Genomic DNA, 27,135 nt, shown 5'->3' on the forward strand with positions numbered 1-27,135 from the left:
CAGAGGCTTTTTCCCAGGGTAGAGGGGTCAATTACTAGAGGGCATAGGTGTAAGGTGCGAGGGGCAAGGTTTAGAGGAGATGTACGAGGTACGTTTTTTACATAGAGGGTAGTGGGTGCCTGTAACTCGCTGCCGGGGGTGGGGGGGGCGGGGTGGAAGCAGGGACGATAGTGACGTTTAAGGCGCGTCTTGACAAATACATGAATAGGATGGGAATGGGATACGGACCCTGGAAGTGTAGAAGATTTTAGTTTAGACGGGCAGCATGGTCGGCGCAGGCTTGGAGGGCTGAAGGGCCTGTTCCTGTGCTGTACTTTTCTTTGTCCTTGTTCTTTGAGGCTTTAACCATGTGGTCAGGTTGTTACAGAAAATGGAGATGAAAGGAGCAACGCAGTAATTGTATCTACATTTGCAACCAGACTGACAAGGTCAGGCGTATTCTGTTGACTAGCTTAGTAGTTACTCAGTAGCTGTTAGAAAGTAAAGGAGCAATGTGTTCAAGTTCAAAGATTTCACTTGATCACCATTTCGATGCTGCCTATTGCACAACTAAATGGCAGCCATGGCAACCATTGGGTCTGCAGCCGCTCCGACGTTCCTCAAAGAGCCTCTGCCTCAAGCTAGATTAGACTTTGTTCAAAATAATTTACCGAGCTACTTACCGTATTCCTAGAGATCTTAATTCAAACTGAACTTGAAGCCAGAGAAATCGCAACTTGAGGAACCAAAATATGAAAATTGCTCTCTTTCCCATTGCGTTTCTGAATGCTGCTGTTGAGCTGCCCACAGTACATGTTTTAATGTTTTTGCAGAGAATTTACAGTCCAGAAGGAGGCCATTCGGCCCATCGAGTCTGCACCGGCACTTGGAAAGAGCATCCTTCTTAAGCCCAAGCCTCCACCCGTAACCCACAAACCCACCTAATCTTTTCGACACTGAGGGGCAATTTAACATGGCCAATCCACCGAACCTGCACATGTTTGGACTGTGAAGGAAACCGGAGCTCCCGGAGCAAACCCACGCAGACACGGGGAGAAATTGAAATCTCCACACAGACAGATATCCGAGGTCGGAATTGAACCTGGGACCCTGCAGGTGTGAGGCAGCAGTGCTAACCACTGTGCCACCATGCCGCCCCCCAAAAACCTGCCCTCTCTGAGGACTGCATGTTACACACTTTGCAAGTTTAACTGAACAATTGGTAGAAACACATGGGTGTGCTGTTTGCTGGGGAGGTGGTAATGCAGGTTTTGTATTGATTAAAAAGCTCTGTAATAGAGTACAGAACTCTCTTGCTTCAAAAATCCAAATGAAAAAGTATAAAACATTGGATGATCAGAAAAATGACTCATTAGATCTACAATAGGGAAGGCTACCATTATGGATGGAAAAGTTAAAATATGTATTTGATTGTTTTTGCCACTGTTTGTTGGGGGTCCCTTGAGGGGAAATTGAGCTCAGCGTCAATTTCAGTGCGCTGTGCTTAATTTATATTCCAATTGGCCAGCTTAGCTTCATCCAGAGTTGGGCCAAATGAGGATGCAGGAATCAAAAAGGAAGGGATGTTTTCCGGTGCATTTTCAATTTTCAGCTCTGAGGCAAAAAGCACACAAAATTAGTTACAAATCACAACAGCTAGAAACTGACCAGTTTCTCCAATCTCAGTGACCATTCGGCAAAGCTCTGGTATTAACCTACTTCAGAATTGGTTAAAAAACAGCCTAGAGCTTGTTAACAAGCAATTGGACAGCTTGTTAACTGTCAGAAAATACTACTTACGAATGCTGAATTTTTTTCATTATCTCACAGGATGTGGGCTTCGCTGGCGAGGCCAACATTTGTTGCCCAATCCTATTTGCCCTTCAGTGGGTGGTGGTGAGCTGCCTTCTTGAACCGCTGCAGTCCCTGTGGTGTAGGTACACCCACTGTGCTGTTAGGGGGTGGGGTTCCAGGACTTTTTTTTATTTAAAAAAATATATATTTTATTGAAAATTTTTGGTCAACCATCACGGTACATTGTGTATCCTTTACACAATAATATAACAGTATAAATAACAATGACCTGTTTTATAAACAAAGAATAAATAATATATAACAAAAACTAAAACTAAATGGCAACTGCCTTGACTCAGATAAACACTCTCCAAAAATATGATTTAACAGTCCAATATACAATTATTTATAGCAACGACCTATACATATTATACATATATATTAACAACCCTGAGAGTCCTTCTGGTTCCTCCCCCCCCCCACCCCCTCCCCCTCCCCTCCCCCCCCCCCCCCCTCCCCTCCCCACCCCCCCCTCCCCTCCCCCACCCCCCTGGGCTGCTGTTGCTGGCTTCTTCTTTTCCATTCCCTCTATCTTTCTGTGAGGTATTCGACGAACGGTTGCCACCGCCTGGTGAACCCTTGAGCCAATCCCCTTAGGACGAACTTAATCCGTTCCAGCTTTATAAACCCTGCCATGTCATTTATCCAGGTCTCCACCCCCGGGGGCTTGGCTTCCTTCCACATCAACAGTATCCTGCGCTGGGCTACTAGGGACGCAAAGGCCAAAACATCGGCCTCTCTCGCCTCCTGCACTCCCGGCTCTTGTGCAACCCCAAATATAGCCAACCCCCAGCTTGGTTCGACCTGGACCCCCACTACTTTCGAAAGCACCTTTGTCACCCCCCCCCAGAACCCCTGTAGTGCCGGACATGACCAGAACATGTGGGTGTGATTCGCTGGGCTTCTCGAGCATCTCGCACACCTATCCTCTACCCCCAAAAATTTACTGAGCCGTGCTCCAGTCATATGCGCCCTGTGTAACACCTTAAATTGAATCAGGCTTAGCCTGGCACACGAGGACGATGAGTTTACCCTACTTAGGGCATCCGCCCACAGCCCCTCCTCAATCTCCTCCCCCAGCTCTTCTTCCCATTTCCCTTTCAGCTCATCTACCATAATCTCCCCCTCGTCCCTCATTTCCCTATATATATCTGACACCTTACCGTCCCCCACCCATGTCTTTGAGATCACTCTGTCCTGCACCTCATGCGTCGGGAGCTGCGGGAATTCCCTCACCTGTTGCCTCGCAAAAGCCCTCAGTTGCATATACCGGAATGCATTCCCTTGGGGCAACCCATATTTCTCGGTCAGCGCTCCCAGACCTGCGAACTTCCCATCCACAAACAGATCTTTCAGTTGCGTTACTCCTGCTCTTTGCCATATTCCAAATCCCCCATCCATTCTCCCCGGGGCAAACCTATGGTTATTTCTTATCGGGGACCCCACCAAGGCTCCAGTCTTTCCCCTATGCCGTCTCCACTGCCCCAAATTTTCAAAGTCGCCACTACCACCGGGCTTGTGGTGTATTTCTTCGGTGAGAACGGCAATGGGGCCGTCACCATAGCTTGTAGGCTAGTCCCCCTACAGGACGCCCTCTCCAATCTCTTCCACGCCGCTCCCTCCTCTTCTCCCATCCACTTACTCACCATTAAGATATTGGCGGCCCAGTAGTACTCACTTAGGCTCGGTAGTGCCAGCCCCCCCCTATCCCTACTACGCTGTAAGAATCCCTTCCTCACTCTCGGGGTCTTCCCGGCCCACACAAAACTCATGATACTCTTTTCGATCCTTTTGAAAAAAGCCTTCGTGATCACCACCGGGAGGCACTGAAACACAAAGAGGAATCTAGGGAGGACTACCATTTTAACCGCCTGCACCCTCCCTGCCAGTGACAGGGATACCATGTCCCATCTCTTGAAGTCCTCCTCCATTTGTTCCACCAATCGTGTTAAATTTAACCTATGCAATGTACCCCAATTCTTGGCTATCTGGATCCCCAAGTAACGAAAGTCCCTTGTTACCTTCCTCAGCGGAAAGTCCTCTATTTGTCTGCTCTGCTCCCCTGGATGCACCACAAACAACTCACTTTTCCCCATGTTCAGTTTATATCCTGAAAATTCTCCAAACTCCCGAAGTGTCCGCATTATCTCTGGCATCCCCTCCGCCGGGTTCGCTACATATAACAAATCATCCGCATACAGAGATACCCGGTGTTCTTCTCCTCCTCTAAGTACTCCCCTCCACTTCTTGGAACCCCTCAATGCTATTGCCAGGGGCTCAATCGCCAGTGCAAACAATAATGGGGACAGAGGGCATCCCTGCCTTGTCCCTCTATGGAGCCGAAAGTATACAGATCCCCGTCCATTCGTGACCACACTCGCCACTGGGGCCCTATACAACAGCTGCACCCATCCAACATACTCATCTCCAAAACCAAATCTCCTCAGCACCTCCCACAGATAATCCCACTCCACTCTATCAAATGCTTTCTCGGCATCCATCGCCACCACTATCTCCGCTTCCCCCTCTGGTGGGGGCATCATCATTACCCCTAGCAGCCTCCGTATATTCGTATTCAGCTATCTCCCCTTCACAAACCCAGTTTGGTCCTCATGGACCACCCTCGGGACACAATCCTCTATCCTCATTGCCATTACCTTGGCCCAGAATCTTAGCGTCTACATTTAGGAGGGAAATAGGTCTATAGGACCCGCATTGCAGCGGGTCCTTTTCCTTCTTTAGGAGAAGCGATATCGTTGCCTCAGACATAGTCGGGGGCAGCTGTCCCCTTTCCTTTGCCTCATTAAAGGTCCTCATCAGTAGCGGGGCGAGTAAGTCCACATATTTCCTGTAAAATTCAACTAGGAATCCATCCGGTCCCGGAGCCTTCCCCGCCTGCATGCTCCTAATTCCTTTCACTATTTCCTCTATTTCAATCTGTGCTCCCAGTCCCACCCTTTCCTGCTCCTCCACCTTGGGAAATTCCAGCCGGTCCAGAAAGCCCATCATTCTCTCCCTCCCATCCGGGGGTTGAGCTTCGTATAACTTTTTATAAAATGCCTTGAACACTCCATTCACTCTCTCCGCTCCCCGCTCCATCTCTCCTTCCTCATCCCTCACTCCCCCTATTTCCCTCGCTGCTCCCCTTTTCCTCAATTGGTGGGCCAGCAACCTGCTCGCCTTCTCCCCATATTCGTACTGTACACCCTGTGCCTTCCTCCACTGTGCCTCTGCAGTACCCGTTGTCAGCAAGTCAAATTCTACGTGTAGCCTTTGCCTTTCCCTGTACAGTCCCTCCTCCGGTGCCTCCGCATATTGCCTGTCCACCCTCAGAAGTTCTTGCAGCAACCGCTCCTGTTCCCTACTCTCCTGCTTTCCTTTATGTGCCCTTATTAATATCAGCTCCCCTCTAACCACTGCCTTCCCTCCCAGACCACTCCCACCTGGACCTCCCCATTATCATTGAGTTCCAAGTACTTTTCAATGCACCCCCCCTCACCCTTAGACACACCCCCTCATCTGCCATTAGTCCCATGTCCATTCTCCAGGGTGGGCGCCCTTCTGTTTCCTCCCCTATCTCCAAGTCCACCCAATGTGGAGCGTGATCCGAAATGGCTATAGCCGTATACTCCGTTCCCCTTACCTTCGGGATCAACGCCCTTCCCAAACAAAAAAGTCTATTCGCGAATAGACTTTGTGGACATAGGAGAAAAACGAAAACTCCTTACTCCTAGGTCTGCTAAATCTCCACGGGTCTACTCCTCCCATCTGCTCCATAAAATCTTTAAGCACCTTGGCTGCTGCCGGCCTCCTTCCAGTCCTGGACCTCGACCTGTCCAGCCCTGGTTCCAACACCGTATTGAAATCTCCCCCCATTACCAACTTTCCCACCTCTAGGTCCGGGATGCGTCCTAGCATACGCCTCATAAAATTGGCATCATCCCAGTTCGGGGCATATATGTTTACCCAAAACCACCGTCTCCCCCTGTAGTTTGCCACTCACCATCACGTATCTGCCCCCGCTATCCGCCACTATAGTCTTTGCCTCAAACGTTACCCGCTTCCCCACTAACATAGCCACCCCCCTGTTTTTCGTATCTAGCCCCGAATGGAACACCTGCCCCACCCAACCTTTACGTAGTCTCACCTGGTCTATCAGTTTCAACTGCGTTTCCTGTAACATAACCACGTCTGCCTTAAGTTTCTTAAGGTGTGCGAGTACCCGTGCCCTCTTTATCGGCCCGTTCAGCTCTCTCACGTTCCACGTGATCAGCCAGGTTGGGGGGCTTTTTACCCCCCCCCCCCCTTGTCGATTAGCCATCCCCTTTTTCCAGCTCCTCACCCGGTTCCCACGCAGCTGTGTCCCCCCCAGGCGGTGCCCCCCCCGCCCATCCCACCCCATGCCAGCTCCCCCCTCTCCCCAGCAGCAGCCCAATAATTCCCCCTCCCACCCCCCCCCCCCCCCCCCCCCCCCGCTAGATCCACCACTAGCGTAGTTACACCCCCCATGTTGCTCCCAGAAGTCAGCAAACTCTGGCTGACCTCGGCTTCCCCCCGTGACCACGGCTCGCACCGTGCGACGCCCCCTCCTTCCTGCTTCCCTATTCCCGCCATGATTATCATAGCGCGGGAACCGAGCCCGCGCTTCCCCCTTAGCCCCGCCCCAATGGCCAACGCCCCATCTCCTCCACCTCCTTTCCTCCCCCCACCACCTCCTGTGGAAGAGAGAAAAGTTACCACATCGCAGGATTAATAACATAAAACTCCTCTTTCCCCCCTTTTTACCCCCCTCTTCGCCCCCCCATACTCGCCCCACCACTTTGTTTCAAACGTTCTTTTTTTTAATAACCCGCTCATTCCAATTTTTCTTCCACGATAAAAGTCCACGCCTCATCCGCCGTCTCAAAGTAGTAGTGCCTCCCTTGATATGTGACCCAGTCTTGCCGGTTGCAGCATTCCGAATTTTATCTTCTTTTTGTGAAGCACCGCCTTGGCCCGATTAAAGCTCGCCCTCCTTCTCGCCACCCTCCGCACTCCAGTCTTGGTATACGCGGATCACCGTGTTCTCCCACTTACTGTTCCGAGTTTTCTTTGCCCATCTAAGGACCATCTCTCTATCCTTAAAACGGAAGAATCTCACCACTATGGCTCTAGGAATTTCTCCTGCTCTCGGTCCTCGCGCCATCACTCGGTATGCTCCCTCCACCTCCAGCGGACCCGCCGGGGCCTCCGCTCCCATTAACGAGTGCAGCATCGTGCTCACATATGCCCCGACGTCCGCGTCCCTCCGCACCTTCAGGAAGACCAAGAATCCTTCGGTTGTTCCTCCTCGCGTTGTTCTCCAGCGCCTCCAGCTTTCCACACATCGTTTATGGTGTGCCTCGTGCATCTCCGTCTTCACCACCAGGCCCTGTATGTCGTCCTCATTCTCGGCAGCCTTTGCCTTCACGACCCGAAGCTCCCGCTCCTGGGTCTTTTGCTCCTCCTTTAGCCCTTCGATCGCCTGTAATATCGGGGCCAACAGCTCCTTCTTCATTTCCTTTTTGAGTTCTTCCACGCAGCGTTTCAAAAACTCGTGTTGTTCAGGGCTCCATATTAAACTGCCACCTTCCAACGCCATCTTGGTTTTTGCTTGCCTTCCTTGCCGCTGCTCTAAAGGATCCACCGCAATCCGGCCACCTTCCTCTCCTTTTTTCATCCACATCCAGGGGGGATTCCCTTCTGGTTCACCGCACAGTACTTTTAGCCGTTAAAATTGCCGTTGGGGCTCTTATTAAGAGCCCAAAAGTCCGTTCCACTGGGAGCTGCCGAAACGTGCGACTCAGCTGGTCATCGCCGCACCCGGAAGTCGTTCCAGGACTTTTACCCAGTAGAACTGAAGGAACGAATCAGGATGGTGAGTAACTTGAAGGGCAACTTGCAGGTAGGTGGTGGTTCTCCCATGCCTCTGCTGCTCTTGCCTTCCAGGTCAGTGTTTTTCAAACCTTTCCTCAGAACCCACTTTGCCAACTGGCCCACTTTTGTGACTCATGCCAACCGACCTTCGCGACTCATGCCAACCAACCTTTGCGACCCATGCCAACCAACCTTTGCGACCCACGCTGACTTACCTTCATTACCCATGCCGACCGAACCTTGTGACACATACCACGTTCGCTTTCCCTTCAATGCGAAAGGGGAGCCTGCATTGCCCTCACATTCTCACTTGAATCCATTTCAAAGGAGCAGAGGACAATGTGCATATCAGGCACAGACTTCAGCCAGTTCCTTTGTGCCAACTTTATGAAAACAGAAAATCCAACCTCGCATATGTAGGTCATCGTGAAAGACAATAGCAACAAAATGCTTGTTTTACTCAGCACTGGATACTCCTGGGAGATGCTACACCAGAATGCTGACAGCCTTTGGCATGTTTTTAATGTGATATTCCAGATCAGCTACAACAGCATTGTCTTTTTATTTGGAGTCAGTTCTAAGTTAATAATCTGACTCTGGTGTCTCAACCTCAAAAGGAACCACTTCTCGTTCAAAATCTGAAACTTCTCCTCTCATTTGCCAGTACTTCCCTGCATGTAAAACAAATGGTTTTGCATCCTTATTTTCATCGGGAGAATTGACAAAACCATACCTCAAGGATTCACTTTGATACTGCTTTCCCCCCCCCCCCCCGCCGAGTTAAGTTTCTTCTTTGTGGGCTGTAAACCAGAGGCGCTAAATCTCTGTTCAGATCTAATACAAGCACTGCTCTTGCTCGCCCTGGACACTCCTGTACAGTCATGATAGGGAGATATTAGGAACTTGGGTCCAGAAATGGGATCCAAGTTGTAGCAGTCAATTTAGGGGGTCAAACAAACGGAAGGAAAAGACTGCTAGCAGCAGAGTCAAAGGGGTACACCCACTGCTTGAGCTATCTTGTCCCATTCAGACGTAACCTCATTAGTAAGAATACACAGGATGTCTGGGTTCAGCCAGGATGATCCACACAAGATCCATTGTCATTTGGGACAACCTTGTTTGATCCACCATTATCCTATCACAGAATGTGATGACCTATATTACTGTCAATGGAAGGTTAGTTACGAATGAACGGTTCTTTTGTAAGGAGCATTCAGGAGGGCTTCTTAAAACAAGATGTAGATAGTCCAACTAGGTAAGGGGTTGTACTGGATCTGGTATTGGGGAATGAGCCCGGCCAGGTGGTAGAAGTTTCAGTAGAGGAGCATTTTGGGAACAGTGACCACAATTCAGTCAGTTTTAAAGTGCTGGTGGACAAGGATAAGAGTGGTCCTAGGGTGAGTATAGAACCTTAGTTAGGCCACACTTGGAGTATAGTGTTCAATTCTGGTCGCCACACTACCAGAAGGATGTGGAGGCTTTAGAGAGGGTGCAGAAGAGATTTACCAGAATGTTGCCTGGTATGGAGGGCATAAGCTATGAGGAGCGATTGAATAAACTCGGTTTGTTCTCACTGGAACGAAGGAGGTTGAGGGAGACCTGATAGAGGTCTACAAAATTATGAGGGGCATAGACAGAGTGGATAGTCAGAGGCTTTTCCCCAGGGTAGAGGGGTCAATTACTAGGGGGCATAGGTTTAAGGTGAGAGGGGGCAAGGTTTAGAGTAGATGTACGAGGCAAGTTTTTTACGCAGAGGGTAGTGGGTACCTGGAACTCGCTACCGGAGGAGGTAGTGGAAGCAGGGACGATAGGGACATTTAAGGGGCATCTTGACAAATATATGAATAGGATGGGAATAGAAGGATACGGACCCAGGAAGTGTAGAAGATTGTAGTTTAGTCGGGCAGTTATGGTCGGCGCGGGCTTGGAGGGCCGAAGGGCCTGTTCCTGTGCTGTACATTTCTTTGTTCTTTGTTCTTGAATGTGCTAAATTGGGCAAAGGCTAATTGTAACTATATTAAGCAGGAACTGAAGAACCTAGATTGGGGGTAAATCAACATCTGACACGTGGGAGGCTTTCAAATGTCAGTTGAAAGGAATTCAGGACCGGCATGTTCCAGTGTGGAAGAAGGATAAATACAGCAAATTTCAGGAACCTTGGATAACAAGAGATATTGTAGGCCTCGTCAAAAAGAAAGCAGAACCGGTTGTCTGGGCTAGAACATAAGAACTAGGAGCAGGAGTAGGCCATCTGGCCCCTCGAGCCTGCTCCGCCATTCAATGAGATCATGGCTGATCTTTTGTGGACTCAGCTCCACTTTCCGGCCCAAACACCATAACCCTTAATCCCTTTATTCTTCAAAAAACTATCTATCTTTATCTTAAAAACATTTAATGAAGGAGCCTCTACTGCTTCGCTGGGCAAGGAATTCCATAGATTCACAAACCTTGGGTGAAGAAGTTCCTCCTAAACTCAGTCCTAAATCTACTTCCCCTTATTTTGAGGCTATGCCCCCTAGTTCTGCTTTCACCCACCAGTGGAAACAATCTGCCCGCATCTATCCTATCTATTCCCTTCATAATTTTATATGTTTCTGTAATATCCCCCCTCATCCTTCTAAATTCCAACGAGTACAGTTCCAGTCTACTCAACCTCTCCTCGTAATCCAACCCCTTCAGCCTCTGGGATTAATCTAGTGCATGGTAGCACAAGTGGTTAGCACTGTGGCTTCACAGCGCCAGGGTCCTAGGTTTTATTCCCCGCTGGGGTCACTGGCTGTGCGGAGTCTGCACGTTCTCCCTGTGACTGCGTGGGTTTCCTCCGGGTGCTCCGGTTTCCTCCCACAGTCCAAAGACGTGCAGGTTAGGTGGATTGGCCATGATAAATTGCCCTTAGTGCCAAAAAGGTTAGGAGGGGGTTATTGGGTTACGGGGATAGGGGTGGAAGTGAGGGCTTAAGTGGGTCGGTGCAGCCTTGATGGGCCGAATGGCCTCCTTCTGCACTGTACGTTCTATGTCTATGTCCTCTTCACAACCACAAGTGCCAGCACGTCCTTTCTCAAGTAAGGAGACCAAAACTGAACACAATACTCCAGGTGTGGCCTCACTAACACCGTACACAATTGCAGCATAACCTCCCTACTCTTAAACCTCATCCCTCTAGCAATGAAAGACAAAATTCCATTTGCCTTCTTAACCACCTGTTGCACCTGTAAACTAACTTTTTGCGACTCATGCACTAGCACACCCAGGTCTCTCTGCACAGCAACATGTTTTAATATTTTATCATTTAAATAATAATCCCTTTTGCTGTTATTCCTACCAAAATGGATAACCTCACATTTGTCAACATTGTATTCCATCTGCCAGACCCTAGCCCATTAATTTAGCCGATCCAAATCCCTCTGCAGACTTCCAGTATCCTCTGCACTTTTTGCTTTACCACTTATCTTAGTGTCGTTTGCAAACTTGGACACATTGCCCTTGGTCCCCAACTACAAATCATCGATGTAAATAGTGAACAATTGTGGGCCCAACACTGATCCTTGAGGGACACCACTAGCTACTGATTGCCAACCAGAGAAACACCCATTAATCCCCACTCTTTGCTTTCTATTAATTAACCAATCCTAATTTCCCCTCAATGCCATGCATCTTTATCTTATGCAGCAACCTTTTGTGTGGCACCTTGTCAAAGGCTTTGTGGAAATCCAGACATACCACATCCGTTGGCTCCCCATTATCTACCGCACTGGTAATATCCTCACAAAATTCCACTAAATTAGTTAGGCATGACCTGTCCTTTATGAACCCATGCCGCGTCTGCCCAATGGGATAATTTCCATCCAGATGCCTCGCTATTTCATCCTTGATGACAGTTTCCAGCATCGTCCCTACTACCGAAGTTAAGCTCACTGGCCTAGAATTACCCGCTTTCTGCCTACCTCCTTTTTTAAACAGTGGGTCACGTTTGCTAATTTCCAATCTGAAGAAAAATTGCTTCATAAATCGAACTTCCTGCACGGTGTTAAAACTTTAAAAAGGTATGTCACCTGCTACGGTCTCTTAGCCACTGTTGAGAGCTTAGCCACTGTTGATCCGTAACAGCAGCTTTCTCCAGCAGATTCTGTTGTGAGATCCTATGCAATAGGTAAACTGCCTATTTGAGTCTCTGACTGTATCATACTTTTAAGAAAACCATTCATCTTCAGCATGGTAGCACAAGTGGTTAGCACTGTGGCTTCACAGCACCACGGTCCCAGGTTCGATTCCCCGCTGGGTCACTGTCTGTGAGGAGTCTGCATGTTCTCCCCGTGTCTGCGTGGGTTTCCTCCGGGTGCTCCGGTTTCCTCCCACCGTCCAAAGACGTGCAGATTAGGTACATTGGCCATGATAAATTGCCCTTAGTGTCCAAAATTGCCCTTAGTGTTGGGTGGGGTTACTGGGTTATGGGGATAGGGTGGAGGTGTGGGCTTGGGTAGAATGCTCTTTCCAAGAGCTGGTGCAGACTCGATGGGCCGAATGGCCTCCTTCTGCACTGTAAATTCTATGATTCTATGATATGGCGCCAAAAGCACATATCTGGAGGGCGCTTGACATCAATGTGCATGCAGGGCACTTGACCTGTTCTGCTGCCACCTCTGGCCAGAAGACTCCACACAGCCTCATTTATTTCCATTTAAAAGGGGTCAGTGGCCACCATTCTCAGTATAAAAGGCGGTAGCATCTGTTGGGTGTTTCTCCCGCGATTGGGACCACTGCGGAAATGGCGTGACCGACCGCTCTGCGGCCTTCCGATGCCTGCCCGTGACCCACCTGTGGGTTGTGACTCGCACCTTGATAAACCCTGTTCTAAGTGGTAAAGGTTGTGGGTTTGGAAGGTGTTTTCGGAGGAGCCTTGGGGAGTTCTCGTCGTGCATCTTGTAGATGGTACACACTGCTGCTACTGTGCGTAAGTGGTGGAGGGAATGAATGTTTAAAGTGGTGGATGGTGTGTCAGTCAGGTACGCTGCTTTATCCTGAATGATCCGAGTTTCATGATTGTTGTTGGAACTGCACTTATCCAGGCAAGTGATGAGTATTCCATTACATTCCAGGCTTGTAACTTGCAGATGGTGGGCAGGCTTTGGGGATTCAGAGGGTGGGTTATTACGTTGCATCAGATTCCCAGTCTTGGATCTGCTACTGTAGCCACAGTATTGTTCGTTCCAGTTCAGTTTCTAGTACAGTTCTAGCTGCATGTATATGGATTACTTCCATATCTGAGGAATCATGAATGGTGCCAAACATTATACAAATATCCGCTTTGACAAAGAGTCATCGGACTCGAAACGTTAGCTCTTTTCTCATCCCTACAGCTGCTGCCAGACCTCCTGAGATTTTCCAGCATTTCTCTTTCGTTTCAGGTTCCAGCATCCGCAGTAATTTGCTTTTATACAAATATCAGCAGAAAGCACTACTTCTGGTCTTCTGATGGAGGGAAGGTAATTGAAGAACAGCCAAAATCTCTTTCCTTCATAAGGTCAGAAGTGGGGATGTTTGCTGATGTTTAGCGCCAGTAGCAGACTTACACTTCGTGGGGTCCCGCGCTCACCTTAATTTCTGGGGGATCCCCAATGATAACAATTTACCAAGATGGCGCCGGAGCGAGGCGACTCTCTGCGAGCTCTCACAAACAGATCCACTTTTTACTTAACTTATACTCGTTCTAACCTTTTAAAATTTAATTCTAAACCTAACATTACCAATCTCTCTCTTTTATCCTCTCTTGCAGGCTTGAACATCCTCCGAGGCCTTGGAGACCTTTTGACCCGGACCCGACCTGACCTCCACGACCTGGAAGAAGATCGGCCCAAACCGGAAGTGAAGCCCCGACCTCGATTTGGAGCCGACCGGACCTCAGAGCTCCAAACCCGGCCTAACAACCGACGCCAGCCCCCGGATCGCCTTGCCCAGTCCCCGGAGCTCCCGACCCGACCCTCGACGGCAAGACCCGGCCCAAAGCGACCCCGAGAGACCCGCCCAGCGACCCGACCTACCTGGTGATGGAAGAAAGAAAAATCCACGTGGAGGCTCGACCGGGCCTACTTCAAGATCCGACCCCAGGAGCGCCCAGGGAGGGAACAGACCACGGGACCCAGCCCAACCTGCCTCAGGAAGCCCCTGCCCACGACCCAGGAACCCCGAAACGGCAGAGACCGCGCACGAGGACCCAAACACGCTGCAAGGTATTCCCGCGTCCGCAGAACGCCGGGACCCATCCAGATCGCAAACATGCCCCCCTAGCAACCCCTCTACCTCAACCAGTGCCCGGGATCCTAACAGACGCGACCCCAGATACGTAAACAGCGCCCTGGTCCCTGCCAGCGCCCTGGTCCCTGCCAGCGCCCTGGACCCCGCCAGACGCAACCACCTACCTTCCACAAGAGCTGACATCGGCCATCGGATCCCAGGATCATCCAGCAGCAGCCGCCGACCGAGGAAGCGAGGGAAACGTGGCGGTCTGCAGGTTAGACTGAAGCAACGCGATTTCAAGACCCCTCTCCCCAGCATACTCCTGGCAAACGTCCAAGCGACCGAAAACAAGCTGGATGAACTTAACGCCAGACTTACCTCTCAGAGGGAAGTAAGAGACTGCTGTGTGCTCTGTTTCACAGAGACATGGCTCACCCCTGCCTCACTGGACTGTGCCATACAACCTGAAGGCTTCTCAATTCACCGGGCGGACCGCACGGCATCATCAGGCAAAGCGAAGGGTGGAGGGGTTTGCCTCCTCATCAACTCCTCCTGGGCAGCACGGTAGCATAGTGGTTAGCACAATTGCTTCACAGCTCCAGGGTCCCAGGTTCGATTCCCGGCTGGGTCACTGTCTGTGCGGAGTCTGCACGTTCTCCCCGTGTGTGCGTGGGTTTCCTCCGGGTGCTCCGGTTTCCTCCCACAGTCCAAAGATGTGCAGGATAGGCACATTGGCCATGCTAAATTGCCCTTAGTGTTGGGTGGGGTTACTGGGTTATGGGGATAGAGGGGAGGTGTGGGCTTGGGTAGGGTGCTCTTTTCAAGAGCCGGTGCAGACTCGATGGGCCGAATGGCCTCCTTCTGCACTGTAAATTCTATATTCTATATCCTGGTGCTCGGATGTGGCGACTCTGGCAACCTACTGTGCCCCAGACCGGGAATACCTGACCGTGAAGTGCCGCCCATATTATCTTCCACGTGAGTTCACTTCAGCCATTATCACAGTCTACAATCCACCCCAGGCAGTAGTGAGGAAGGCGCTGGACGAACTATACACAGTAATAAACAACTACGAAACAGAACACCCGGAGGCCTTGTTCATCATGGCCGGAGACTTCAACAAGGCCAACCTCAAGAGTGTACTGCCAAAATTCCACCAGCACAGCTCCTGCCCCACCAGGGGCGATAACACTCTTGACCACTGCTACTCAAAAATCAAGGGCACCTACCGTTCCATCCCCCAACCGCACTTTGGGAAATCAGACCATAAGACGGTGCTCCTTCTCCCAGCATACAAGCAGAAACTCAAGCGGGAGAATCCAGCTAAGAAGGTTGTGCAGTGCTGGTCCGAGGAGACAGAAGAGCTCTTACGTGACTGCTTAGAGACAGTGGACTGGTCCATGTTTAAGAACTCAGCGGCCAACTTAAATGAGTATGCCACCACCGTCACAGACATCATCAGCAAATGTATGGACGACTGCGTGCCAAAGAAAGCAGTACGTGCGTTCCCCAACCGGAAACCATGTCCCAATCGCGAGATTGACTCCCTACTGAAGGACAGATCTGAGGCGTTCAAGGCAGCCGACCCTGACCTATACAAGAAATCCAGGTACGACCTCCGCAAAGCCATCCGGAATGCCAAGAGAGAATATCAAACCAAGCTAGAGTCACAGACAGACTCTCGGTGGTTGTGGCAAGGACTGAACAACATAATGGGCTACAAAGCGAAGCCGAACAGTATCTCTGGCAGCAGCGCACCACTCCCCGATGAACTCAATGCATTCTATGCTCGGTTCGAGCAGGTAACCAACAATCTGCTGGCGAGTGCCCCAGCAGCCCATAATTCACCCATACCCACCATCACAGCTTCCGAAGTCAGACTGGCGTTCCTGAAAGTGAACCCTCGGAAGGCGACGGGCCCAGACGGGATCCCTGGTCGTGCACTCAGAGCCTGCGCGGACCAGCTGGCAGAGGTATTCTTGGACATCTTTAACCTGTCCCTACTCCACTCTGAGGTCCCCACCTGCTTCAAGAAGACCACCATCATACCGGTACCAAAGAAGAACCAGGCAACGTGCCTCAATGACTACCGACCAGTGGCCCTGACTTCAGTCGTAATGAAGTGCTTCAAGAGATTGATCATGAAGCGCATCACCTCCATACTCCCAGAACACCTTGATCCACTGCAATTCGCATACCGCTGCAACCGGTCCACATCAGACACCATTTCCCTGGCTCCACACTCATCCCTAGAGCATCTCGAAAACAAGGACCCCTACATTAGACTCCTATTTATTGACTACAGCTCCGACTTCAACACCATAATCCCAGCCAAGCTCATATCAAAGCTCCAAAACCTAGGACTTGGCTCCCCACTCTGCAACTGGATCCTCGATTTTCTGACCAACAGACCACAATCAGTAAGAATGAACAACAACACCTCCTCCACAATAGTCCTCAACACCGGCGCCCCGCAAGGCTGCGTACTTAGCCCCCTACTCTACTCCCTGTACACACACGACTGCGTGGCAAAACTTGGTTCCAACTCCATCTACAAGTTTGCTGACGATACAACCATAGTGGGCCGGATCTCGAATAACGATGAGTCCGAATACAGGAGGGAGATAGAGAACCTAGTGGAGTGGTGTAGCGACAACAATCTCTCCCTCAATGCCAGCAAAACTAAAGAGCTGGTAATTGACTTCAGGAAGCAAAGTACTGTACACACCCCTGTCAGCATCAACAGTGCTGAGGTGGAGATGGTTAGCAGTTTCAAATTCCTAGGGGTGCACATCTCCAAAAATCTGTCCTGGTCCACCCACGTCGACGCTACCACCAAGAAAGCACAACAGCGCCTATACTTCCTCAGGAAACTAAGGAAATTCGGCATGTCCACATTGACTCTTACCAACTTTTACAGATGCACCATAGAAAGCATCCTATCGAGCTGCATCACAGCCTGGTATGGCAACTGCTCAGCCCAGGACCTCAAGGAACTTCAGAGAGTCGTGAACACCGCCCAGTCCATCACACAAACCTGCCTCCCATCCATTGACTCCATCTACACCTCCCGCTGCCTGGGGAAAGCGGGCAGCATAATCAAAGATCCCTCCCACCCGGCTTACTCATTCTTCCAACTTCTTCCATCGGGCAGGAGATACAGAAGTCTGAGAACACGCACGAACAGACTCAAAAACAGCTTCTTCCCCACTGTCACCAGACTCCTAAATGACCCTCTTATGGACTGATTTCATTAACACTACACCCTGTATGCTTCATCCGATGCCAGTGCTTACGTAGTTACATTGTATATGTTGTGTTGCCCTATTATGTATTTTCTTTTATTCCCTTTTCTTCTCAAGTACTTAATGATCTGTTGAGCTGCTCGCAGAAAAATACTTTTCACTGTACCTCGGTACACGTGACAATAAACAAATCCAATCCAATCCAATCACGCCCCTCCCCCCAAATGATGTCACACCCTCCACCGAATGATGCCATGACCCCTCGACCCCACACATCCTCGCCCCACAGAACACAAAGGCGTAAGCCCAAATACAGCAATTGATCACCGGTTAACTGGTTTGGGGCTTTTGAACTTGCAAAAGCAAGCCTGTCTGAATAATTGCTGAATTGAAATCCAAGTTTACCTCTTGTCAGCATGACAGTAAAGATGGTCACTGTTGTAATGTGTGCCTTGAGACCAGGAAACATGGAACTTGCTGATGAGCAATGAGGTGGAAAAATCAACTGATTACATCACTAGAGTTAAGGCCAGTGCAGGACAAAATGTGCCAGTTCAGTGCCTGAACAAATAGTCCAATCAACAAGATTAATACGCTGCCATTCAGTGTATTTCAGATTCTCATTCAGCATCAAAAGTTAACTTCCTTCCTTCCTCCCAGAAAATCAAAGACGCTACTGCCATAAATTTGCATGAGTGGAGTGCCCAGTGAGTCTGTCAAATATCAGTGGCTCTGTCTGCACAATTCCATTCTTTGTCCAGAAGAGATTTTCTGAAGGTCAGTCTTGAGAGCGATGGTGGTGAGAACTATCAGCATGTGACCAGCTCCAGCCATTGTGCATTTTGACCAGATTAGCACGGGTACATTTTGAAAACCAGAATTTAAACAAGAGAACATGGAAGAAGGAAGATTTTCTTTCAGAGAAGTTAGTTTTGGAGTAGCTGTTGTTTTAAGTAGTTTTGCGGAACCAGGGGAGAGATTCTCCGACCCCCCCCACCGGGTCAGAGAATCGCCGTGGGCCGTCGTGAATTCCGCCCCCGGCCGAATTCTCCGAAGGGAGAAAAGTCGGCGGGGCGTCAATCGCGCCGCACGCCTCGGAGAATAGCACGGGTGGGCGCGAGGCAATGGATTTCGGGGCTGCCGATATTCTCCCGTCCGGATGGGCCGAAGTCCCGTCGACGTGACCAAGGGTCACGTCGGCGTAAATCAAACCACCTTTCAATCGGCGTCAACCAGTGCTCAAGGTTTACGCCGACCAGTGTGGAGGTGGCTGACGGCCTGGCGGGTTGGCCGCTGGAGAGGCGATGGCGTGGCCGCAGTCTGTATGTGTGGGGGAGAGGTGTGTGTAGGGTTGTGTGTGTGTGTGTGTGTGCGGCGGGGGGGGGGTGGTTAGAGTGGGCTGGGCTCCGGGGGAGTGCCGGGAGGGGGGGGTGAGTGCCGGGGACGGAAGGATGACTGCCGGGGAGGGGGACGGGGGGATGGGGTCCGTGCCGGGGACGGGAGGTCCGTGCTGGGGATGGGGACGGGGGTCCGTGCCGGGGAGGGGGACGGGGTCCGTGCCGGGGGGACACACGTGCCGGGGAGGGGGACGGGGGGACGGGGTCCGTGTCGGGGCGGGGAACGGGTCCGTGCCGGGGAGGGGGGACAGGTCCGTGCCGGGGAGGGGGGACGGGGTTCCGTGCCGGGGAGGGGGACGGGGGGGGGGGGTCCGTGCCGGGGAGGGGGACGGGGGGGGGGGGGGGGTCCGTGCCGGGGAGGGGGACGGGGGGTCCGTGCCGGGGAGGGGGGGGGGGTCCGTGCCGGGGAGAGGGGGGGGGGGTCCGTGCCGGGGAGGGGGATGGGTCCGTGCCGGGGAGGGGGTGTCCGTGCCGGGGAGGGGGGTGCGAGGGCAAGTGAGTTGGTCCACCTGGCCAGGTGCCAGCCTCCAACAGTCGGACCCATGCGACCTGGCTGGGGGAAGGTAGGGTATGGGCAATGACGACATGTCGTCGTTCCAACCGCCCCCCCCCCCCCCCCCCCCCCCCCCCCCCGCAGGCCGTCATGTTTTCCGGTCAAGCGATGTTGGCCGTCGTGGCGGCAGCTGCTAATGTCCATGTTGCCCTGGATGAGGAGGAGGAGGAGGAGCGTGCCAGAGAGGCAGCGCAGGCTGCCGCAGAGGGGCAGGAGGCAGCCAACCAGGCTGGAGGGACACCTGACCGACATGACGAGGAGGGGGAGGAGGACATCGCGGCCCCACGGCAACGGAGGCACCCGAGGACGCCCCGTGTGCACCGGCCCCGGCTGTCATACCAGGACCTCACGGACCGGGAATGCAGGAGGAGACTCCGGATGAGCCGGGAAACCGTGGCACACATCTGCCACCTGCTGGCGCACCTGTCACCGCGTGGCACTGGCGGGGGACACCCTCTCCCAGTGTCAGTCAAGGTTACGGTGGCCCTGAACTTTTATGCAACGGGGTCAATCCAGGCACCGAGTGGGGATCTGTCCGGCATAAGAACATAAGAACTAGGAGCAGGAGTAGGCCATCTGGCCCCTCGAGCCTGCTCCGCCATTCAATGAGATCATGGCTGATCTTTTGTGGACTCAGCTCCACTTTCCGGCCCAAACACCATAACCCTTAATCCCTTTATCCTTCAAAAAACTATCTATCTTTATCTTAAAAACATTTAATGAAGGAGCCTCTACTGCTTCACTGGGCAAGGAATTCCATAGATTCACAAACATTGGGTGAAGACGTTCCTCCTAAACTCAGTCCTAAATCTACTTCCCCTTATTTTGAGGCTATGCCCCCTAGTTCTGCTTTCACTCGCCAGTGGAAACAACCTGCCCGCATCTATCCTATCTATTCCTTTCATAATCTTATATGTTTCTATAAGATCCCCCCTCATCCTTCTAAATTCCAATGAGTACAGTCCCAGTCTACTCAACCTCTCCTCGTAATCCAACCCCTTCAACTCTGGGCTTAACCTAGTGAATCTCCTCTGCACACCCTCCAGTGCCAGTACGTCCTTTCTCAAGGAAGGAGACCAAAACTGAACACAATACTCCAGGTGTGGCCTCACTAACACCTTATACAATTGCAGCAGAACCTCCCTCGTCTTAAACACTATTCCTCTAGCAATGAAGGACATAATTCCATTTGCCTTCTTAATCACCTGTTGCACCTGAAAACCAACTTTTTGCGACTCATGCACTAGCACACCCAGGTCTCTGCACAGCAGCATGTTTTAATATTTTATCATTTAAATAATAATCCCTTTTGCTGTTATTCCTACCAAAATGGATAACCTCACATTTGTCAACATTGTATTCCATCTGCCAGACCCTAGCCCATTCACTTAGCCTATCCAAATCCCTCTGCAGACTTCCAGTATCCTCTGCACTTTTTGCTTTACCACTTATCTTAGTGTCGTCTGCAAACCTGGACACATTGCCCTTGGTCCCCAACTCCAAATCATCTATGTAAATTGTGAACAGTTGTGGGCCCAACACTGATCCCTGAGGGACACCACTAGCAACTGATTGCCAACCAGAGAAACACCCATTAATCCCCACTCTTTGCTTTCTATTAATTAACCAATCCTCTATCCATGCTACTACTTTCCCCTTAATGCCATGCATCTTTATCTTATGCAACAATCTTTTGTGTGGCACCTTGTCAAAGGCTTTCTGGAAATCCAGATATACCACATCCATTGGCTCCCCGCTATCTACCGCACTGTTAATGTCCTCAAAAAATTCCACTAAATTAGTTAGGCACGACCTGCCCTTTATGAACCCATGCTGCGCCTGCCCAATGGGACAATTTCCATCCAGATGCCTCGCTATTTCTTCCTTGATGATAGATTCCAGCATCTTCCCCACTACCGAAGTTAAGCTCACTGGCCTATAGTTACCCGCTTTCTGCCTACCTCCTTTTTTAAACAGTGGTGTCATGTTTGCTAATTTCTAATCCGCCGGGACCACGCCAGAGTCTAGTGAATTTTGGTAAATTATCACTAGTGCATTTACAATTTCCCTAGCCATCTCTTTTAGCACTCTGGGATGCATTCCATCAGGTCCAGGAGACTTGTCTACCTTTAGCCCCATTAGCTTGCCCATCCCTACCTCCTTGGTGATAACAATCCTCTCAAGGTCTTCACCTGTCATAGCCTCATTTCCATCAGTCACTGGCATGTTATTTGTGTCTTCCACTGTGAAGACCGACCCAAAAAACCTGTTCAGTTCCTTAGCCATTTCCTCATCTCCCATTATTAAATCTCCCTTCTCATCCTCTAAAGGACCAATATTTACCTTAGCCACTCTTTTTTTGTTTTGTATATTTGTAGAAACTTTTACTATCTGTTTTTATATTCTGAGCAAGTTTACTCTCAATCTATCTTACTCTTCTTTATAGCTTTTTTAGTAGCTTTCTGTTGCCACCTAAAGATTTCCCAGTCTAGTCTCCCACTGATCTTTGCTACTTTGTATGTTTTTTCCTTCAATTTGATACTCTCCCTTATTTCCTTCGATATCCACGGTCGATTTTCCCTCTTTTTACCGTCCTTCCTTTTTGTTGGTATAAACCTTTGCTGAGCACTGTGAAAAATCACTTGGAAGGTTCTCCACTGTTCCTCAACTGTTTCACTATAAAGTCTTTGCTCCCAGTCTACCTTAGCTAGTTCTTCTCTCATCCCATTGTAATCTCCTTTGTTTAAGCACAAAACACTAGTGCTTGATTTTGCCTTCTCACCCTACATCTGTATTTTAAATTCCACCATATTGTGATCGCTCCTTCCGAGAGGATCCGTAACTATGAGATCCTGAATCAATCCTGTCTCATTACACAGGACCAGATCTAGGACCGCTTGTTCCCTCGTAGGTTCCATTACATACTGTTCGAGGAAACTATCGCGGATACATTCTATAAACTCCTCCTCAAGGCTGCCTTGACCGACCTGGTTAAACCAATCAACATGTACTGCACTGTAAATTCTATGTAGATTAAAATCCCCCATGATAACTGCTGTACCATTTCTACATGCATCTGTTATTTCTTTGTTTATTGCCTGCCCCACCATAATGTTACTACTTGGTGGCCTATAGATTACTCCTATCAGTGACTTTTTCGCCTTACTATTCCTGATTTCCACCCAAATGGATTCAACCATATCCTCCATAACACCGATGTCATCCCTTACTGTTGCCCGGATGTCTTCCTTAAATAACAGAGCTACACCACCTCCCTTACCATCCACTTTGTCCTTCCGAAAAGTTTGATACCCTCGGATATTTAACTCCCAGTCGTGACCATCCTTTAACCATGTTTCAGTAATGGCCACTAAATCATAGTCATTCACGATGATTTGCGCCATCAACTCATTGACCTTATTCCGAATACTACGAGCATTCAGGTAAAGTACACTTATGTTGGCTTTTTTACCTCTGTTCTGAATCTTAACACCTCAATCCGTAACCTCTCCTAAGTTATATTTCCTCTTAACCTTTCTCCTAATTTTCCTTGTCGTCGAACCCATATCTTCATGTAACAACCTGCCGCGTCGCTTACCATTAATGTTTTCACTTCCCGTTTTATTTCTTTTAGTATTCCTGGTCCTATTCACTGAGCTCCCCTCAGTCACTGTACCTTGTACTGTCGCCCTTTTTGATTTTTGACTATGGCTTCTCGGCCTTACACTTTCCCCCTTACTGCCTTTTATTTCTGTCCCTGTTTTACTATCTTCCAACTTCCTGCATCGGTTCCCATCCCCCTTCCACATTAGTTTAAACTCTCCCCAACAGCTCTAGCAAACACCCCCCCCAGGACATCGGTTCCAGTCCTGCCCAGGTGCAGACCGTCCGGTTTGTATTGGTCCCAGCTCCCAGAACCGGTTCCAATGTCCCAGGAATTTGAATCCCTCCCTCTTGCACCATCTCGCGAGCCATGTATTCATCCTCTCTATCCTGACATTCCTACTCTGACTAGCTCGTGGCACTGGTAGCAATCCTGGAATTACTACCTTTGAGGTCCTACTTTTTAGTTTAACTCCTAGCTCCCTAAATTCAGCTTGTAGGATCTCGTCCCGTTTTTTACCTATATCGTTGGTGCCTATGTGCACCACGACAGCTGGCTGTTCACCCTCCTCCCCCCCCAGAATGTCCTGCAGCCGCTCCGAGACATCCTTGACCCTTGCACCAGGGAGGCAACATACCATCCTGGAGTCTGGATTGCGTCCGCAGAACCGCCTGTCTATTCCCCTTACAATTGAGTCCCCTATCACTATAGCCCTGCCATTCTTCTTCCTGCCCAGCGGCGCAGCAGAGCCAGCCACGGTGCCATGAACCTGGCTGCTGCTGCCTTCCCCTGGTGAGCTATCTCCCTCAACAGTATCCAAAGCGGTATATCTGTTTTGCAGGGAGATGACCGCAGAGGACGCATGCACTGCCTTCCTACTCCTGCTCTGTCTTTTGGTCACCCATTTACTATCTCCCTCAGTACCTTTCACCTGCGGTGTGACCAACTCGCTAAACGTGCTATCCACGACGTCCTCAGCATCGCGGATGCTCCAAAGTGAGTCCATCCGCAGCTCCAGAGCCGTCAAGCGGTCTAACAGGAGCTGCAACTGGACACACTTCTTGCACGTGAAGGAGCCAGGGACAGTGGACGTATCCCTGAGCTCCCACATCGCACACGAGGAGCATGACACGGATCTGAGATCTCCTGCCATGTCTTAAACCTTCGGTTAACTTCAACAACTACAATTTCAACAAAAAAAAAAGAAAAGAAAAAATAAATAAATATACCAATGAAAAGAAACAGAAAAACAGAAACACTACTTACCAGTCACAAAAAGCACTTCCTCCCCACCCAGCTTCGAATTCCCACCTAGATTCAAATTCCCAAACTCACTCTTTGCTGTCTCACTCTGGCTGTCTTCTCTCTGGCTCACTGGGAGAACTCACTGGGAGTGAGTTTACAAGTTGCTCTTTTTAAATGGGCATATCGCAGACATCGGTGCACCGGTGCATCCGGGCAGTGACAGACGCCCTATATGCCATGGCGCACCGCTACATCCGCTTCCCTGTGGACCGGGCCAGCCAAGATGCCCGGGCCGTGGGCTTCTCTGCCGTGGCCGGGTTCCCCATGGTCCAGGGCGCGATTGATGGGATGCACGTCGCCGTGCGACTACCTGCAGATAACAGGGCCGTGTTCACCAATAGGAAGGGGACCTATTCGATGAACAGACAGGTGGTCTGCGACCACCGCATGATGATCCTGCACGTCTGCGCCCGGTACCCGGGCAGTGTACACGACTCATACGTGTTGTCGCGGTCATACATCCCTGGCATGTACGAGCGACGCCATCCCCGGCTGAGGGGCTGGTTGCTGGGCGACAGGGGCTACCCATTGCGATCGTGGCTGATGACGCCTATACGGAGGCCACGCAATGAGGCGGAGAACCGCTACAATGATGCCCATGTAGCGACAAGGGGAGTGATAGAGAGGTGCTTTGGTGTGCTGAAGATGCGTTTCAGGTGTCTGGACCTCTCTGGGGGCGCCCTCCAGTATCGGTCAGATAGGGTCGGCCGCATCATTGTTGTGTGCTGCGTCCTGCACAATATAGCCCAGCAGAGGGGCGATGTGCCGCAGGCAGAGGACGGCGGAGTGGAGGAGCAGCAGGAAGAGGCGCAGTCCTCCCCAGATGAGGGGGATGGGGGCAATGGTCAGGGTAGACGGGCTAGACACGGGCGGGTGGCTGTCCACCATTACCGGCTGGGCCAGCGGGCACGGGACAGGCTGATAGCCGCCCGCTTCACTGAATAGATGGGCATGGGAATCGGGTAGTATGGCCACAGACCGCACACCATGGCAACACCCTACCACCCCCACCCCCCACCCATCCAGCACCCTCCCCCCCTTCCCCAACCCCACCCACCCCACCCGCATGCACACCACCCCCCCATTGCCGATCCATCTGCAGCACAACGGCCGGGCTCACACAGTTGCCGGTGGACGGGAGGGAGTTCCAAGATTTTGACCCAGCCGCAGTGAAGGAACAATGATATATTTCTGAGTCAGGATGGTGCGTGGTTTAGAGGGGAACTTGTAGGTGGTGGTGTTCATAGAATTTACAGTGCCGGAGGCGGCCATTCGGCCCATCGAGTCTGCATTGGCTCTTGGAAAGAGCACCATACCCAAGGTCAACACCTCCACCCTATCCCCATAACCCAGTGACCCCACCCAACATTAAGGGCAATTGTGGTTACTAAGGGCAATTTATCATGGCCAATCCACCTAACCTGCACATCTTTGGACTGTGGGAGGAAACCGGAGCACCCGGAGGAAACCCACGCAGACACGGGGAGGATGTGCAGACTCCGCACAGACAGTGACCCAAGCTGGAATCGAACCTGGGACCCTGGAGCTGTGAAGCAATTGTGCTATCCACAATGCTACCGTGTTGCCCCTACCTGTTCCCAGGTACCTGTTGCCCTGGCCCTTCTTGGTGGTAGCGGTCGTGGGTTCGAAAGGTACTATCGAAGGAGCATGATCTTTCAGCAATTTTCAGCCAAATAACTACTTACGAATGCGAATGCTGGAAAACTGTGATAAAAATGGAAAATTCTGGGAAGGCTCAGCATTTCTGGCATTGCCTAATATTGTTTCTCTCCCACTGAGACTTTCAGGCATTTTCTGTTTTCATTTCAGATTTCCAGCATCCGCAGTATTTTGCTTTTGTCCGGGATTGTCCGTAGCGAGTCGGCCTCTCAGGAGAACAATCCCAGCTTTCCTTGGTTCCTCATGCAGCAAATATTGTTTGACCTCCCATTGATAGAAAAAAGTTAATTATATTGTAAAAGAATCTGTGGGATGTGATATCTTTCAATTCCTACCTGACATGGAAGCCACGTTCACAATGCTGCCACCGTGTCCACCACGGTCGCACCTCATATGGTCCAAAGCCAGATAACTTGCTTGGATCAATGCCACCTGCATAAGAACACACACAAATGTGTGGTGTCAAATTAATTCAGCAAATTGGACACGACTTTATGCTCTGCAGTAAGTCCTGTGCTCGATCAACCGCATTGGCTCCTGGTTCAGCACTGCCTTGATTTTAAAATTCCGAAGTTGTGTGCATTCTGAATTTTAATCGCTCCATCACGCGTGCCTCTGCTTTCAGCTGTTTGGGAATTCCCTTTTTAAACCTCTCCACCTCTCTTTCGTCCCACAAGATATTCCTCAAAACCTATCACTTTGAGCAAGGATTGGCGCTAATATTTCTTTTCTTGGCTGGATGTCAAGTTCTGTTTGAAAAAGCTCCTGTGAAGCAGCAAGTTGTCATTAACGGTTGCCTGGGGGCCCTTCACTCGAGTGCTCATCCAAAATCCTTCTTGTTGCCCATCCCCTTCTCTTCAAAGTTCGACTCAAAAGTTACCCCTCGGATCCACTGATATCACGGAGCAACAAACAAAGGAATGATTTTGAAAGCCAAGGGGCTGGATTCTCCGCTGGCGGGATCCTCCCTTTCATCGGCAGCGGATTTCCAGACGGCGTGGGGGTACCCACAACGGGGCACCCCATTGGCTGGCTGGTGGGATGGAGGATCCCGCTGCCGGCGGTGGCGCGCCGCGCCAGAAAACGGGTGTGGCGGGATGGGGAATCCCACCCAAGATTTTATATATTTTAAAAACAACTGTTACTGAATTACGAGGATAGATTTGACATGGAAATAGCGTTTCATTGTATGGTACTTACCAGGTTAACAGAAATGGTCTTTTCCCAGGATCTTTCATTGTTTATCCCAGCATTGTTGCACAGTACGTCTAGTCTCCCAAACATCTGCACCGTTTCACAAAAAACATCTGGAAGACACGGTGAACGTTTGTTTGATTTGATTGATCAGATTTGGAAACTGTCATTTCCCTGTAGCATCCTACCATGGAT

At 50.5% G+C, this 27,135-nt stretch overlaps 1 protein-coding gene across 1 annotated transcript in view; it reads right to left on the bottom strand.

Annotated features, from left to right (window-relative positions):
• LOC140429147 (15-hydroxyprostaglandin dehydrogenase [NAD(+)]-like) overlaps positions 1-27,135 on the bottom strand; it is a 131,095-nt gene that overhangs the window by 60,779 nt on the left and 43,181 nt on the right. Inside the window, exons 3-4 of the mRNA XM_072515776.1 lie at positions 26,947-27,053; positions 26,082-26,178 (exon numbers count right to left, since the gene is read on the bottom strand). Of these exons, the coding sequence (XP_072371877.1) occupies positions 26,082-26,178; positions 26,947-27,053 (204 nt within the window). The remainder of the gene's footprint in view (positions 1-26,081; positions 26,179-26,946; positions 27,054-27,135) is intronic.

Source organism: Scyliorhinus torazame, chromosome 9 (genome assembly GCF_047496885.1).
Source record: "Scyliorhinus torazame isolate Kashiwa2021f chromosome 9, sScyTor2.1, whole genome shotgun sequence".
Taxonomy (NCBI): Eukaryota; Metazoa; Chordata; class Chondrichthyes; order Carcharhiniformes; family Scyliorhinidae; genus Scyliorhinus; species Scyliorhinus torazame.